Source organism: Oncorhynchus mykiss, chromosome 32, assembly GCF_013265735.2.
Source record: "Oncorhynchus mykiss isolate Arlee chromosome 32, USDA_OmykA_1.1, whole genome shotgun sequence".
Lineage (NCBI taxonomy): Eukaryota > Metazoa > Chordata > Actinopteri > Salmoniformes > Salmonidae > Oncorhynchus > Oncorhynchus mykiss.
This window is the reverse complement of record NC_050572.1, coordinates 28,654,514-28,673,226: the sequence shown is the minus strand read 5'-3', so window position 1 is coordinate 28,673,226 and position 18,713 is coordinate 28,654,514. Positions and strand designations below refer to the sequence as shown.

General features: G+C 39.3%; 1 protein-coding gene across 2 annotated transcripts in view; it reads left to right on the top strand.

Annotated features, from left to right (window-relative positions):
- The first annotated feature begins 7,333 nt into the window (after positions 1-7,333).
- The window catches only part of LOC110488218 (ras/Rap GTPase-activating protein SynGAP), a 110,447-nt gene continuing 99,067 nt past the window's right edge, over positions 7,334-18,713 (top strand). For both annotated transcript variants that reach the window (XM_021560340.2, XM_021560338.2), the window contains exon 1: positions 7,334-7,678. In XM_021560340.2, the coding sequence (XP_021416015.2) occupies positions 7,657-7,678 (22 nt within the window). In that variant the 5' untranslated portion in view covers positions 7,334-7,656. The remainder of the gene's footprint in view (positions 7,679-18,713) is intronic.

Sequence of the window (18,713 nt, the reverse complement as noted above, 5' to 3'; positions counted from 1 at the left end):
ACTTTGGAAGTATGCTTGCGGTCATTGTTCATTTGGAAGACCCATTTGCAAACAAGCTCTAACTTCCTGACTGATGACTTGAGATGTTGCTTCAATATATCCACATAATTATTCTACCTCATGATGCCATCTATTTTGTGAAGTGCACCAGTCCCTCCTGCAGCAAAGGAACCCTAGAACATGATGCTGCCACCCCCATGCTTCAAGGTCGGGATGGTGTTCTTCGGCTTGCAAGCTTCTCCCTTTTTCCTCCAAAAATAACGATGGTCATTATGGCCAAACAGTTTGTATTTTTTGGAGAAATGTCCTCTGGTCTGAGGAAACAAACTAGATCTTTGTCCCCATGTGCTGTTGCAAACCGTAGTCTGGCTTTTTTATGGCGGTTTTGGAGCAGTGGCTTCTTCCTTTCAGGTTATGTCAATATAGGACTCGTTTTACTGTGGATATAGATACCTTTACCCGTTTCCTGCATCATCTTCACAAGTTCCTGTGCTGTTGATCTGGGATTGATTTGCACTTTTCGCACCAAAGTACGTTCATCTCTAGGAGACAGAACGCGTCTCCTTCCTGAGCGATATGGTGGCTGCGTGGTCCAATGGTGTTTATACTTGCGTACTATTGTTGGTTCATCTGTACTTTCAGGCATTTGGAAATTGCTCCCAAAGATGATCCCGGTTTTATTTCTGAGGTCTTGGCTGATTTCTTTTGATTTTTCCATGATGTCAAGCAAAGAGGCACTGAGTTTGAATGTAGGCCTTGAAATACATCCACAGGTACACCTCCTATTGACTCAAATTATGGCAATTAGCCTATCAGAAGCTTCTAAAGCCATGACATCTTTTCTGGAACTGTTTAAAGGCACAGTCAGCATAGTGTATGTAAATGTCTGACCCACTGGAATTGTGATACAGTGAATTATAAGTGAAATAATCTGTAAACAATTGTTGGAAAAATTACTTGCGTCATGCACAAAGTAGATGTCCTAACCGACTTGCCAAAACTATAGTTTGTTTACAAGAAATGTGTGGATTGGTTGAAAAACAAGTTTTAATGACTCCAACCTTAGTGTATGTAAACTTCCGACTTCAACTGCAGCTGCTACCACCAAAACTGCAGCCGGCACTACGACAGCCCCTGCCACAACAACTGCAGTTGCTCTTATTGTAGTACTGTAGGCCTCTCCCAACCGTTCACATTGCACAGAGCCTAAGTGGTACAACGGTCTTTGGTGTTGCTTAAAATGCAGGTTCAATACCTGTGCTTGCTCAACTGGGAGACCCATGAGATTAATCAATTTTATATTTATTTTCACTGAATCTCCATTTGGGTATTAGTTAGATTAGAATTAGAAAATTAGGGTTTAGAAATGTTAAGCTGTTAGTGTAAAAATGTAACTAATAATGGAATCTTTATGCTTTCATTAATAAAATAATGATAAAAATACTCCTTCAAAATGCCAATGTTTATTTAGTTATGGATCCATAATGAATTACTATGGGAATAAATATCCCTGAATTACAGAAATATCCTCCAATCCTCTATATGTAATTCTTGGCAGAGAGTCACATCATATGTTTAGATATGTTGCCTACTGTAGGCCTACATTATGAGTCTCACTAGTGTTGAGTCAAGTGCTGTTAAAAGTAGAGTAGGTCTTATTTACTTAATGAGCATATTGAAGTTAGAAGCAATAGGATTTGAAGTGATAGCCTACAACTATTTTAGCACCGTTTCGCGCAGCTCTGAGACAATCATGGGGACTGGTCTAGATAAATCAATTTGATTTTTATTTTCACTGAATCTCCATTTAGAAAATTAGGTTTAGAAATGTTATGCTCTTAGTGTAACATTTATTTAACTAGGCAATTTTTTATTTACAAGGATATCCTACTCCTTCCTCCCCATCAGGGAATTGAACCCCGGTCTCCCGCATGCCCGCAGGACACTGGATTCTTTCGCTAAATAGCCCAGGACTGTACTCCCGACCGTCACGTTGTACAGTGCCATATTTTCCATTCCATCCTAACGGAAACACAGAGGGCTTTTCATTTTGCTTGGAATAGAAACACCATAATATTAATAAAATTAACTAAGCAAGTACCAGTTTTTCTTTATTTTTACTTATTTTCCACATTGTAGAATAATAGTGAAGACATCACAACTTTTTAAGAACACATATGGAATCAGTTAAGAACAAATTCACAAGGACAGCCTACTCCTTCCTCCCTGTCAGAGAATTTAAACCCGGTCTCCTGTATGCCCGCATTCTCTAGTACAGCCATTATTGAAGGCTATCAAATGCTTCTCAAAGATGCACTCTGGTGGTCAAACTAGCACTAAATAGCATTAATGGTACCAGTGGTTCACACTTAAATAACGTTCCATAGAATTATTCGGCACCGTGCAAGCTGCGCCGCAGTACGCTGCAACGTTTAAAGGAGGAACCATTGTAATAACCCCTAAAGTGTTGTGCCAACTCTCAGAGACTCTGACCTATGATGACAATTGTGCATTGATAGGGGTGCAGTTTTAACTACTAGCATACTAGCTGATAAATTGGTTATTCATACAGACATCACTATAGCAAGCTAGCTAGGTGGTTGATGTTTTATAGCTTGTCGTGGTAATTTCCTGTATTACTAAACATTGAGAGAGCAAACCACACACAAGTCAGAGTATATTATAAAGTCCATATTTTATTATATATGAGCTTCACCCTGTGACTCTCAGATCAATTCAGTGTCTATAAATGAATTCTCTGAGAGTGCTTACAAAACAGTTCTTAGTATAATTTATAGCCAAGACACACCCATCTCAACACACATGACGAATAACAGATCTTAGGAACATTACAAAAATAACCTTTTACTTGAAAGAGGAGTATCCCATAGCTTGATAGCATTAGCTATGAATTATTGTTCAGTAAGGTCTCCTAAACGAAGTTCTTATCTCATTCTTGGTACCACTTAGGACCAAAACATTATCTCATCCAATGGTATATATCAATTGTCAATTCTAGGTACTCCCATCTCAAATACATCCCCTTTTTAGGCCGGTGCTAAAGTGATCTTAGAAGTAAACAGCGGCTTTGAGAATGATGATCGCATGCAGTGATGACGTAAAAAATGACTAGGTATCCCCACCTTACCTCTGTCACTGTCCATTTCTTGTTTTTAAAGGATGAGAGAAGGGCTACACCTGGTGGAGAGAGATTGTAAAACAGAAATAATTGCTTTATGCGTGCTGTACGTTACGGCATGTCACAATATAACGGAGGGTCAGTTTTTTCTACTTTTCTCCAAAACTATAGAGCCATTACCATGTCGATCAACACTTGAATAGAAACCTAGTTCATACCCCTGATTTTGAAGGCAACACAGTCGCTACAGTCCCATTAGTTTTCTTCGTAGCCTCGTTTGAATGTTGCGGTTGCGCACATTTGTACGGATTTGGGTGAGTTTACGTTATCTAGCTACTTTCTTTACAGCTGTAACATTAGCTAACGTTACACCACTCACACTCAACACCTAGTTAGCTAGCTAACATTAACTTACTTGGCTATTGATTTTGAAGTCCATTTCTTCTGTCCGTGAGCAGCAGTCTGGTGTAATAAGAGATGGTTGAGAGACTAGGCAGTCATTGTTAACTAGCTAGCTAATTTTACCTCAGAAGAACAAAAGGTTGAGTGAACGTCTTTCCTCTGTAACTGAGAGAATGAGCAGCTAGAGCCCAATGACCTTTATGCAAATGAAGATTTGACACTGACAAAACCTATTACTCATAGCTAGGGTTGTACAGGTGGAAATTTTACGTGGGAATTGTACGGTCCCTTACTAGACGTCCACCAACATTTCTAAAATTTGCGGACGGCGGCGGTCCGTGCACGGGAGCCGGATCTTCCGGGAAGTCATCAAACGAAGTCTCTCGGACATTCGGTTTCCATTTTATGACATTTTCTAATTTTGGTCATTTTTCCGCTGTCCCGGTAAATCCCACAAGAGGGCGAATGGAATCATATTGCAAATGTACAAAACATCTTCAATCACGACAAAGCCTTTTCTCCTAAATGGAAAAGACTTAGAAAGACGAAACTTGGTGAGCATAGGTTTGGCATAATTGGGCATTTGGCCCCGAACAAGATGGCGTCGAGGCCTCATTGGTTTTTGAGTTATGGCCATTTTTCTGGGATTAAAGGTCCAAAACAAAAATAGAGCAATAATTTTACCGCTTCATGTCAAAGTAAATGAACCTACGGTGTCAGGAAAAAAAGAACCAGACATTTATTTACCCATCGTAATTTAAGAGAAATCGTACAATGTACAATTGGTGATGTTCAAAAAAATATTTTTTTAAGTTACAGATCCAGTTGCAGCGTGTTCATTTGAATCTTTTTAAAGTGTGTTTAGGAGCTCAGAGATTTCTGTGATTTTCTGAAATAACACACACTCGCTAAACCCTCCGTAAATAAGTCAGTTCTTAACATAAAGACTTAAAACTCAAAATTATATAAGTGCCTACCCCAAGGAGGATATGTGTTTAGTTATAGCTTCCTGTGCCAACCGGAAGTGCCAAAATTGGTGTCATATGGGGCTGTTTCGAAGGGTTAAAAAAGTCAGATCTTTCCAAAACTTCATATGTGCGATTAGGCAACCCTCATGAACTGTAAATCAGTCATGTCTCCCATAAAATTTCCAAGAAAAACTCACACACACACACACACACACAGTGTGGTGCGTAGAGACAGACAGATCATGCAACAGTTAGCTTTGTTCTAACTATTAAAGAACCGTCAGACCGAGAGTTCTGAAACTTTAGAAACCTGTTCTAGAGCTCAGGTCGATGGTGAGTTATGTGGCTCTAGAAGGTTCTCGAACCGAGAAACAGCCTCGTACATTTGCAATATCTTCAATTAATTTTGACATCACGAAAATTACGACATTTAGAAATGTCCCAGAGTCGCAGAGACCCTAACGTTTCTGTCCGATAGCTCATTCAAGGACCCCGTAGCAACACCAATTAAGGTCGCTACTCGGGCTCCAAATGATCTATCGAGTTGAAACTCGGGATTCGGGGTAGCCTCAGATAGGCCTACACATTATGTCAGAACTGGATCCGCTGCTAGAACATAACTATGTGTTTTATGTTTTTGTTATGGTTTGAACAGAAGGCATGGAGAGGAACTCGGGATGGCCGGGCAGTGTTTCTGGTTCATCGGGCCAGTCAATTTTGCATTTCTGCAGTATTTTTGAGCATGACAAATTTGTCATGGTAAATGCCCATTGAAACATATTGCAAATAAACAGTGCATTTGCAATGTGAAAAAACATCACCAAATGGACATGATGAAATCCACACAACGAGCGATGGAGAGGAACCACTATCACTGCCTGGCCATCCACGAGTTCATCAGGCCAGTCAATTTTTAAAATGGTTTTGAATGCCTTTACCGGGTAACAAGGGGTCAACGGTTGGTAGGGAGCACCCCCCACCCGTGCCCATCCCTTGTCATTTTGGAGTTGTTTTTTTTTTATTGTTAAAAAACACAGTCCCACTTCTCCCTCATCATACATGACAAATAGACCATCCAGGTTGATGCATGGCTTAACATAGTGCTATCTATCATTTTGGCAGTATAAATGCCTGTTGGACATGGTTCACAGACTTTTGGGTTTGTTAACCGAATACAGTTGATTGTACATGGCAAATGGACATAAAATCCTGATTTGGCACTTTCAAATCTTTCATATTGCATTTGGACATTTCTTATGGCATTTGGCAACAAAAAAAAAGTGACTTCTGACTTCGACTTTTGACTTCCAATGAAATCATATTGCAAATGGACAAAATGGCCTTATGGACAAGGGAAAAAAAGATTATGATAATAAAATTTGACAAAAGTATATTCATACAGTTCTTATACATGTGTAATTGACTAAACAATCTAAAGAATTTTGAAAAACGGTCCAGAAAGCACTTTTTTAAGGGGGTGATAAGTTTTTGATTTTTTTTTCAAATTTTCTAAATTTTACTCTTGGGTCTTGACCTGTGTTACATTTGCAATATGAACAATTACAGTGGAGCACACTCGCCATCTATTGGATTTTTGCAGTGTTACACTTGGCATTTGCCATATGGCATTTGCAATCAACTTTGAATGAAAAGACGTCCCAATTGAGTGGTATTGGACACCGTGTATATCGTTCGTATAGTGCCGATATGTTCCCATTAATTTTTGTACATTTCAGGGGGGTGTTCCCTAACTTGGCTAATCTTACGGACACCGACAATATTGCCGCGGGGATTCCCCCAAGGGCATAAGGTGAGGGTAAGTGGACGAGGGTGTGTATTTTATGAGTTTGAAGATTCCTTTGATCGCATAGTTTTTCAAACCATGGCTGCATTTCAGACTTCCTTGATCACATGATAATGTTACTTTTAAACTAGCATCCATTCAGTGTTAGATCTATAGTGCGTTTGTGTTTTGGAGCTGTGAAGAATAAGTGGGCAAGCTCGATTCAACTTGAGGATGGTGCAGCACAGTTCACATACCACAGTTGTAGTGTAGGATATCTACAAATGTGTAGCCTACCACAACATTAGGAGAGGGGAAAACATAAAAACAGGGGAGTTTGAGTAGCCTCTAACCCCTCCCCGGAATCATGCAATCTACTTTCACTGGTGGTTGCTATTTAAATAATTTAAACGTTTAAATTAATGAAGTAGGCATTTAATTACATAAATTACCTTCATGCTTAAAGGGACAATCTGCAGTTGCTACGTACATTTACTTAGAAATGAATGATATGTACCCATTGATTAGTGAAGAATATAATTTATTTAAATCCACCATGAGCTTAGTTCCACTGTCATACCCCATCAAAACCCAAAATATGAGCTTGTTTTACTCAAATGTTTGTAAACAAAGTAAATATAAACAAACACAATATAGACTCAAAACATGTTTTAAACTATAATTGTGATAGCATGTATGTTACATCCACTTCTCCAGCCCTGTCCCTCAGCTTTTTACCGAAACGGGGAGACACTCCGCTTTGCTACTGTTATTGTAACCGCTGATTGCCGCTTTAATAGGAACTGAGAGAAAAGAGACGCGAAAATATAAAAGTGTTTAGTATTACACATTGACACTACCACCAAGCTCTCGGGCACTATTTTGAAAGTGCGTGTGTGTGCCAAGCGTATGAGCGTGCTTCTACGAGAACGCTGAAAATAGTTGAATTCAATGGGACTAAATTCAATGGGAATAGACTTTGTTCTGATGATAATTAGGTAGAGAACGATTAAGATAACCTATAACGTGCACTTGGTAGCCTAATGCATTGCACACGCAACCGCTCAAACGCTCCACCTCTTCTTGCTTCTCTCTCCCACTCACTTCGGCTCGTGTGACATACCCTATTTCCATGTAGACTACAATTTACATGCATTGATGTTTATGTCCTTTACTCTATCGTCGGAAATGGTTTCCAAAGGAGATGGACTGAGTCATTTTAATACATTGCTGTTGTATTTTGTCAGTTAACGGTTCCTAGGCTTTGCGGGATCATTATGTAGCTGTCTAATAATGGAATTTATATACTGACGAGATTGGACGTGCTGGGAGCTTGCTCTCGGTGACTCCGATGTCTTTGGACCATGTCCTATGTCTCTTCGCAAGGTAAGATACCCAGATATTTAACAGCTCTTACAATCACGCTCCCTCTCGTTGCCTCATAACCCACAGAGAATGAGTAAGTGGTACAGTGCAGGTTGCGAGATTGTTTCTCTCTGTATCATTTCGTAAGGTATACAATCATCGTGTTGCTTTTGTCAACTGGACTATTTGATTTGCTGTTGATAGTGATGGCCAAATGTTGTGCGTGTATGCACTGTAGCTGAATTGTTACAGTATTTTTTTTTAAATGATATGTCTTCTTAACTATTTCAGTTGATGGAAACACTGAATGCGTGACTAGTTGGTCCTGAAATACTCCGAGATGATTATACAGCATTAAATGTACTTGATGTTCTAATAGTGTGTATAAGCCGGTCATTATTAAATTATTGATACGAAATGTGTTTTTTTGTCAATGCACAACCTGACTCTTTCGATAGTGCACTTCTCATTTGTATGGGGGAGCTGTTGGCCTGAGTATTTTACTAAAGCCTACGCCAGCCACTGCACTGCACTGAACACATAGTGTATTTTTAGATTTCAAAATAGCCCAACGGTGAAAAGTCGTGGAATTGAGGTGAGAATATTTGGAGCACGGGGTCATAGTATTACACCAATAAGCTGAGGGTCATTTAAGTTCGTGTTTTGCATAGCCCAAACAAATGAAATAATTTCATATTTCTTAAATATGGATATACATAGGATCAAGCTGATACAGGTTTGTGTTATAGCTTTGGAATTTAGTAGTCACAATGTTGGACTGTTAATCGGAACTGTGTATCTGATTTGTATTAATTTCCTGTTGTAAATATATTGAGATCTTATTGTCACTGGACTAATTGGTTAATCACCCTAGGCATAATTAACAGACCTTGTATAAATCATTTTAAGGCTCTTCCTAATACTGTGATGTAGTCAGTGGTTAACCATACTCACAAGGACCATTAATATATGTTTGAGACAATTTAAAGAAGAAAAAAAATCTCACTAATTGGTCTCTTGACCAATCAGATCAGATCTTTTGCCAAAATTGGGCAACATATCAGAATTTGGCTGCCTGTGTAAATGCAGTCTTAAGGCTTATGTTATAAAAAAAAAACTTTCATTCATAGCACAATAAGGAAATCAAAAGGCCTTGATCAGTAAGAACTAATTTGTTTAGTTCATAAAATATACCATTAATCATCTCAAAGTCCATATCAATCTCAGTCTGAGTACTCCCCTCCACAAAAAAAAAAAAAAAAAAACAGAAGAAACATTTACCACTTTAACTTGATTGAGAATGGAGAACATTTGTTATTTGTAAACTGACAAATAATAGCTTGGTTCCTTAACACTTGAAAGAGCAAACATGCAACTTCACTCAGATTTTCTGTCATGTTTTGTCATGCTGTAGACATTCATTTGAATATATAATGATCTCAGCTCATCTACCTAATTGTCAAACATGTTTGCCACAAAATATTTTTACATTATCTGGATTTTATAGATAACGGCGAGACATCAACATTACTGTATGTGCTGTAACCCAATCATTGAGTTTGTTGCTGTAATGCACAGGTACTTCCTTGCAAGTTTGCTTAGCTTTGAGAAGTTCACTTTGACCCTCTCATTAGTGTATCAGAAAAGATGTTCAGAATCCTGATACAATTGTTTTTAGGACTAAAACCACTCCTAATTTAGATTAGGGTGTTGAATTATGTTATGAAACTGTTAGGATAGTTCATTAGGTGTGATATTTAGATTTTGGTTAACACTTTATTTGAAGGTTGCTTATTATAAGATGTCCTAAAGCAGTGGTATACAAACTTTTTCAACTGGGACCCTTTTTTTTTTTTTGCCTGAATTTTTCGGGACCCCATTTCTTCACAAGACTTTCTCATGACCTCACCAAAAATCTTATGACACAACCTTAAAATCGTTAAATGTACATTTCTACATCAACAAATAACCTTCAACTCATGGCATTTTAATTTCTTATCAACATAAATACATTTACTCAATAAAATTGTATTTTTATTTGTAATTTTTGGTTCGGGGTGGGGTTGGCAACCCTACTGCAGTTCTCAGAAACCCCAGTAGGGGTCGCAATCACGACTTTGAATACCACTGTCCTAGAGGGATACTTCACTCAAATGACAAAACTACTTACAGAATTTGTTTCCTTATACTTAGAAATAAAACATCTCTGACCATTTTTAAGACACATTTGCAATAAAACAATTATTCCTAAATTCGTTGTACAACATAATGATTAAGGTTGTAGCATTGTTTTTTAACTTGACTGTGCCTCAACAAATTTATTTGTAAACGTCCATTTACCAAAATCCGTTAGGCCTACTTGTAAAACCCTATCAGAGTACAAAATGTGTATGCTTAAGCACAGCATAGTTCTAGAATATTGGACCATTAGCTTACATACTTTCTGAATTCTCGTCGCTGCTCAAGCAATTTCTCCACACATTCAAATGAATAGAGGCGTAAATGGAGCCGCGTTGGTTGGTAATATTGGGGAGGTGCGCAGTCGGGCTGTGTGGTCTCAAACGTCCCTGCGTCTGTGGACTCTGAATTACGCTTAATGAGTTACTCACCCTGTGAAACAAACCCAGTGTGTTCCATTTTAGCTAGAGAGAAAAGGGAATGTAGTTTTGGTCCTGTGAGATGCAGAAAATAGTAACCTGTCCTCGATTCATAGATAGACTGAAAGGAATGTAATAGCCCTTAGGAAATGCATCATCACTTCCCTGGCACACACCCCAACACACCCACCCCTTTACTGATACAGCATCGTGCACACACAAAGAAACAGTTTCATGCATACACTAGACTGGAGTAAATATAAGATTTTCAGTTGAAACCCAGGGCTGACTGAGGGAATCTGAAGTGTGAGGCGGAAGGTTACTGGTTTTAGACACGGGTCCCCATGTAGGGTGACCACATTTAAAATACCCATCTCATTATGTATATGTATAACATGCATCTTCCAATTGCAACCTCTGCCTATGCCCACACATATTGTTTCAATAACATTTTCTATTTTTAATACCCTCAAACATCAAGTTAAGCAAACCTAATTTCAAAATAGGCCATCATCCCTGTCAATCGTGAACAATAATTATTATCACATTTTACCGGTGAAACGTCCAAACTAACTTCATCTGCATGCCAGTCATTTGATCTCAATCAGTTTCATGGGAATATGCATTTACATCATCTTGATTTAATGTTTCATAAACAAATTAGAGCAGATGGCGTTAAACTATAGCTTAGCCTACAGAGCCTACAGCCTTCCTTTTTTGTTCAAATCCAAGCACATAAGTCTAGTGTGGCGCGTGGTTGTTTTGGCCACAGGCGAAAAAAAAGTGACTATTCAGTTAACCATCCTAAAATCTCATGAGATATTAGGTGTTGTTTTTGATGTAACAGTAACGTTATACTATTGTATTATATTTGTTTATGTTATGTAAAATACTGATGAGATATTCCAAGACACTGATTCCGCTTTGATCTAACTTTACGAGCACCATTGTTAGAAGTGGCAGAGCGACACTCCGGTGCTCTCCGAGCACCATTGTTAGAAGTGGCAGAGCCACTGTTGTGCTGCTGGAGAGCACCGGAGTGTCGAAGTCGATGCCGTTTAATGAGGGAGGACGATTTTTTTTCTCATGAGCATGGCCTTATTCCTATTACAACCTATTGGATGACTGTCATTCACATTCCATTCACCCTGTTCAATGTAACATCAATAGGTTTAGGCTACTACATGATACTCAAATTTTCCCTATACCCATCATGAGGTTGCTACAAATGAGTTCAAGTTTACAACATAGGTGCACACAGGTCGAGAGAACAATGTACCTTGAAATGGAACAGTTCCAGTGTTGTGTTGGATAGGTAGCCAGCTAGCTAACATAATATCCCTCTGTTTGAGCCGGGTGTTTGAGTAGGCTAAACTAGTTAGCTAGCTGCATTTGCTAGCTAAGTAAGTGAAAGTGAGAGTGTAAAGAATGACAAAATATGGCTCTCTCTTTCTCTCTCTGGCTTCTTCATTTTGGAATGAAATAATTTGTTCAAAACTGTTCAACATTGTCGTTCTCTCTCGTTGACTCAATTTCTCACAATTTATGCACTGCAGTGCTGAATAGCCAGCCGTAGCTTATGGGTTCAGTACTAGATTCATTCTCTGATCCTTTGATTGGGTGGACAACATGACAGTTCATGCTGCAAGAGCACTGATAGGTTGGAGGACGTCCTTTGTCATAATTTTGTTGTCATAATTACTGTGCAAGTCTTTGGAAGGGTGTGAGAACTTGAGCCTCCTAGGTTTTGTATGGAAGTCAATGTACCCAGAGGAAGAAGGAAGCTTGCTGTCCTCTGGTTACACCATGGTGCTACCCTACAGAGTGCTGTTGAGGCTACTGTAGACATTCATTGCAAAACAGTCTGTTGTTAATCAATTATTTGGTGACTTGAATATATTTAGTATATATATATATTTTTAATTATAACTTTTTAAATGGTTTACAATTTAAAATAAAATAATTACTGAGGAGGATGGTCCTCCCCTTCCTCTGAGGAGCCTCCACTGCACTACACCCCTGCTCACACTGCACCAAATGAGCTAATTGAAGCGCACCTAGCTTACTCTTTTGTCTTGCAAAAATTGCTGCATCTTTTGTGATGCATGTGTTGAATGAAAATCTGGGAATACACTACATGACCAAAAGTATATGGACACCTGCTCGTTGAACATCTCATTCCAAAATCATGGACACTAATATGGAGTTGGTACTCCCTTTGCTGCTATAACAGCCTCCACTCTTCTGGAAAGGCTTTTCACTAGATGTTGGAACATTTCTGCGTGCCTTGCTACCATTCAGCAGCAATAGCATTAGTGAGATCTGGCACTGATGTTTGGCGATTAGCCTGGCTCACAGTCGGCTTTCCAATTCATCCAAAGTAGTTTGATGGGGTTGAGGTCGGGGCTCTGTGCAGGCCAGTCAAGGTCTTCCACACCGATCTCAATAAACCATTTCTGTATGGACCTCACTTTGTGCACGGGGGCATTGTCATGCTGAAACAGCCTTCCCCAAACTGTTGCCTCAAAGTTGGAAGCACAGAACCATCTAGAATGTTTTATTTTATTGAACCTTTATTTAACTAGGGAAGTCAGTTAAGAACCAATTCTTAATTACAAGGATATCCTACTCCTTCCTCCCCGTCTGGGAATTGAACCCCGGTCTCCCACATGCCCGCAGGACACAGGATTCTTTATCTAAATAGCCCAGTACTGTACTCCTGACCGTCATGTTGTACAGCGCCATATTTTCCGTTCCATCCTAACGGAAACAAAGAGGATTTTTCATTTTCCTTGGCATAGAAACACCATAATATTAATCAAATGAATTAAGCAAGTACCAGTTTTTCTTTATTTTTTACTTCTTTTCCACATTGTAGAATAATAGTGAAGACATCACAACTTTTAAATAACACATATGGAATCAGTTAAGAATAAATTCTTATTCACAAGAACAGCCTACTCCTTCCTCCCTGTCGGGGAATTTAAAGCCGGTCTCCTGCGTGCCCGCATTCTCTACTACAGCCATTATTGAAGGCTATCAAATGCTTCTCAAAGATGCCCTCTGGTGGTCAAACTAGCGCTAACTAGCATTAATGGTACCAGTGGTTCACACTTAAATAACGTGCCATACAATTATTCGGCACCATGCAAGATGCGCCGCAGTACACTGCAGCGTTTAAAGGAGGAACCACTGTAATAACCCCTAAAGTGTTGTGCCAACTCTCAGAGACTCAGAGACTGACCTTTGATGACAATTGTGCATTGATAGGGGGTGCAGTTTTAACTACTAGCATACTAGCTGATAAATTGGTTCTTCATACAGACAGCACTATAGCAAGCTAACTAGGTGGTTGATGTTTTATAGCTTCCACAACTTTAACATGAACAACTAGCTATCTTGATTTCAGTTTAATGTCGAGGGCAGGCAGATATAGCTAGCACTAGCTAGACAAACTCACTCAGTAAAGTTGTTAGGTAGCTAACGTTACACCACTCACATTCAACATCTAGTTAGCTAGCTAACATTAACTTACCTGGCTATTGATGTTTGAAGTCCATTTCTTCTGTCCGTGAGCAACAGTCTGGTGAAATTAGAGGTGGTAGATTTTCAATTTTTGGGAAACTAGGCAGTTAGCTAGCTAATTTTACCTCAGAAGAACAAAAAGTTGACTGAACGTCTTTCATCTGTACCTGAGAGAGTGAGCAGCTAGAGCCCAATTACCTTTATGCAAATGAAGATTTGACACTGACAAAAACCTATTACTCATAACTAGGGCTGCACATTTTGGGGAATATTCAGAGGTGGACATTTTGTGGGAATTAACAGTAATATATGGGAATTAACGGAAATATATGCAAATTAATATTAATACCATATAAATGTAGATGTTTTTTGCATTGGATATATTTACCATATATGGAGACAGAAACATAAATATTTTACCTTTTCATAAGTATACATAATTGCAAATGATTAAATCCTCCCAATAGAAATTAAAAAACAAACATTTAATTAAAGTAAAATTCGTAACTAAAATGAGTTGACATGGGATGATTTCACTGAACAAAAAAAAGAAAGGGAATATTGAATGATCCCCAGTGATCCATCGCATCTCCCAAAAACATTTTCAACATACATCTGTAAAATGAAAGTCTAGAAACTAAAGCTTTGGTTGTCTTCCTCTTAGGCTTCCATGTCTTCTCACTGGACCATCAGACTCTGATGCCTGATCTTCACTGTCACTTTCCAACCTTGTTGAGGATGGCTCGTTGTCAGGCTCAAAAAGCCTCAAATTTGCCCGGATGGCCACCAATTTTTCAACCCTTGTAATGGTCAGCCTGTTGCGTGCTTTGGTGTGTGTGTTCCCAAACAAGGGCCAGTTGCACTCTGAGGTGGCTGATGTTGGTTAGATTTGGAGGATTATGGAGGCAACAGGGGAAAGAACCTCAGATCCACAAGGTCCCTTCCACCAGGTGGCTGATGAGATATGTTGGCACGACTGCCATATTGCATCTCCATCCCAAAGCCCTTTCTTGGAAGTGTACTTCGCCAGACTGCAAAGAACCTTGCCCTCATCCAGGAGGGTGGGTTAACGACCTTGTTCAGGGGCAGAACAACAGAATTTTAACTAGTTTGAACTAGCAACCTTTTAGGTATTGGCCAAGCACGCTAACCACTAGGCTACCTGAATTGCATTATATGCAGTAGCATTATATAGACTATTTCTACTGCATTATTGATTGTATGTTTGTTTATTCCGTGTAACTCTGTGTTTTTGTATGTGTCAAACTGCTTTGCTTTATCTTGGCCAGGTCACTGTTGTAAATGAGAACTTGTTCTCAACTAGCCTACCTGGTTAAATAAAGGTGAAATAAAATAAAATAAAAAATAAAGATTTCCCTTCACTGGATCTCAGGGGCCTAGCCCAAACCACAAAAAACAGCGCCAGACCATTATTCCTCTTCCACCAAACATTTCAGTTGGCACTATGCATTGGGGCAAGTAGTGTTTTCCTGGAATCTGCCAAACCCAGATTCATCACTCCGAGTTGTCCTTATGTTAGGTCCTGGTCTGGCTATGCCAACTGGTTGTTGGCTGGACTAGTTCATTTAGCAGACAAGATTTGCTTTGAATTCCGTGGCATTTTTTTATATGATTTTATAGTATGAAGAATACAATTGAACAATGCTGAATAAAATATGAATATTTATGCACACATGCGGCTATTCTGTGTTCAGCGGTTAATAAAGAAATAGGTACTCCTATATGCTTAATTTAGAGTTATTAATGTAACTTAGTTGATCTACAAATGTTGGGCTATGTCTTTTGATTTTTAATACATTGTAAGGTTGCATGATGTGATTCTAATGATGATTGGAAAAAATCGCTTGAAAGGCATGAGCTCTGCTTAGTTTTTTTTTGCGCAGGCTGTACACACTTCATTAGTTTCCCATTCACAATTTGACTAGCACATGGTAATGCCTCAAATTTCATGGCGGCATCCCCTTTATGGCCATAATGCACCCTATAAAAATCCATGCCTCTTGCAGCCGGTGGCTGCTGTGCCCTTGCCTCGGAGTGCTGCATTGTGCCCTTCTCTCTGAGTGCCCCGCGCTCCTAACTCTCCATCATGTGATCGGGTCTTTCTCACAGGCTACAAGTGAAGACAGACACATCAGGACGCAACTGTGCGCGTCCTTATCAATTTACGAGGTGCATATTGAAGATATTGGAAGAACTGTCCACATTTACTTTTCGTCAGCTCACAAGATGAGTAAGCCTAACGAACAGCAAAACCACTAGCCTATATCAATCTACTATCCCCCATAGTAGTTTACCTATTCTATTCTGTGTGAGAAATGAAAATTCCAAACATAGTCTGGGACAGTTGTGGGATGCAAAATATCCATAATACAACCACTAGCATAAAACGTTTTACTCAATTTACTCTGCAACAGATCAGAACATTTAGCTTAAAATGTTGATAAACTATTTCCTCACATTATAAGCTCATTAATGAGCACATGGCAGTAGGCTATAAGTGCAAATGTTCCATTAGCAGAAAACACCATTATCATAATCACAAATTCAATTATACATGTAATGCTTTTATTGTGAAGGTGCATTTTTATGGTGAAAATGATCTTCCCCAAACATGAAACTCACGCGCTGCTTATGTATGCCAGTTGTAAAGCGGATTAATGTGCTTAATTTTAAGTAGTTATTTGGCAATTTTAGTTGTGATACAAACCTTCAAAACATACCGTGCTTTCAGAAAGTATTCAGACCCCTTGACTTTTTCCACATATTGTTTCGTTACAGCCTTATTCTAAATTGGATTATATATTAAAATAAATCTCATCAATCTACATAAAATAATACCTCATAATAACAAAGCATTTAGCAAATGTATTAAAAATAAAAAAACAGAAATACCTTCTTTACATAAATATCCAGACCCTTTGCTGTGACACAAAATTGAGCTCAGGTGCAACCTGTTTCCATTGATCATGCTTGAGTTGTTTCTACAACGTGATTGGAGTCCACCTGAGATAAATTCATTTATTTGGACTTGATTTGGAAAGACACACACCTGTCTATTTAAGGTCCTACAGTTGACAGTTCATGTAATAGTAAAAACCAAACCATGAGATCGAAGGAATTGTCTGTAGAACACAAAGACATGATTGTGTCAAGGCACAGATCTGGGGAAGTGTACCAAAACATTTCTGCAGCGTTGAAGAGCCCCAAGAACACAGTGGCCTCCATCATTCTTAAATGGAAGAAGTTTGGAAACACAAAGACTCTTCCTAGAGCTGTCCGTCTGTCCAAACCGAGCAATCGGGGGAGAACGGCCTGGGTCAAGGAGGTGACCAAGAACCCAATGGCCACTCTGACAGAGCTCCAGAGTTCCTCTGTGGAGATGGGAGATCCTTCCAGAAGGACAACCATCTCTGCAGCACACCACCGATCAGGACTGGCCAGGTGGAAGCCACTTTTCAGTAAAAGACACATGACAGCCCGCTTGGAGTTTGCCAAAAGGCCCATAAAGACTCTCAGACCATGAGAAACAAGATTCTCTGGTCTGATGAAACCAAGCATCACATCTGGAGGAAACCTGGCACCATCCCTACGGTGAAGCATGGTGTTGGCAGCATCAATCTGTGGTGATATTTTTTAGTGGCAAGGAGTGGGAGACTAGTCAGGACCAAGGGATAGATTAACGGAGCAAAGTACAGAGAGATCATTGATGAAAACTTACTCCAGAGTGCTCAGGACCTCAGACTGGGGCGAAGGTTCACCTTCCAACACGACAACAACCCTAAGCACACAGCCAAGACAACGCAGGACTGGCTATGGGACAAGTCTCTGAATGTCCTTTAGTGGCCCAGCTAGAGCCCAGACTTGAACCTGATCAAACATCTCTGGAGAGACCTGAAAATAGCTGTGCAGCGGCACTCTTCATCCAAACTGACAGAGCTTGAGAGGATCTGCAGAGAAGAATGGGAGAAACTCCCCAAATACAGGTATGCCATGTTTGTCGTGTCATACCCAATAAGACTCAAGTCTGTAATCGCTGCCAAAGGTGATTCAACAAAGTACTGAGTAAAGGTTCTGAATACTTATGAAAATGTGATATTTCCATGTTTTATTTTTAATACGTTTGCAAAATTTTCTAGAAACCTGTTTTTGCTTGGTCATCGTGGCGTATTGTGCGTAGATTTGACGAGGGAAAAAAACTATTTCAGACATTTTAGAATAAGGCTTTAATGTAACAAAATGTTGAAAAAGTCAAGGGGTCTGAAATCTTCCGAATGCACTGTATAGGCCTATGGGCTAGGCTACATGAGGTATACAACTATAATTTAAAAAAAGGCATCATTCACAAGTCATAATATATAATTCACAAGTGATAGGCTAATATTGTCACCCATCAGACTATTCTTGATTTAATCTTGTTTTTACATGTACTAAATAATATATGTGTGAAATTTGTTTTGATTTGGAATGGACCATTATCATGCACCTGTATCGAAACAGGGGTAGCGGGAAAAAAATACATGTCATCTATGCACTTAAATAGCGAATGGAGGATGGTTTTCCGGTGGTTCATTTTCATGCCAGCCAGGTAGGCTATACTCCGGTTGTAAAGAAACTATGTGCTTAATATTAGGAAAGTTGAGAAATACATATAGTATGCCATGCCTATAGAACGCTGATGGGACCCACCTCCTTTTAATAGAGGCCATCACTGTTTTCTAGCGCAATTGCATAGCCTATAGAAAAGTTGCACAACATGAGCTCATGGGCTCTCACGGGCTCTCACAAAGTGTTTGATTCGATTTTCGAATACATTTGCATTGATGTCAGAGTGATTACAGGAACAATAGATTGCTGAGTACCAGACAGTTAGCAAGTTTGGTAGTCTACTAACGACCAGCAGCACAATCAGAGCT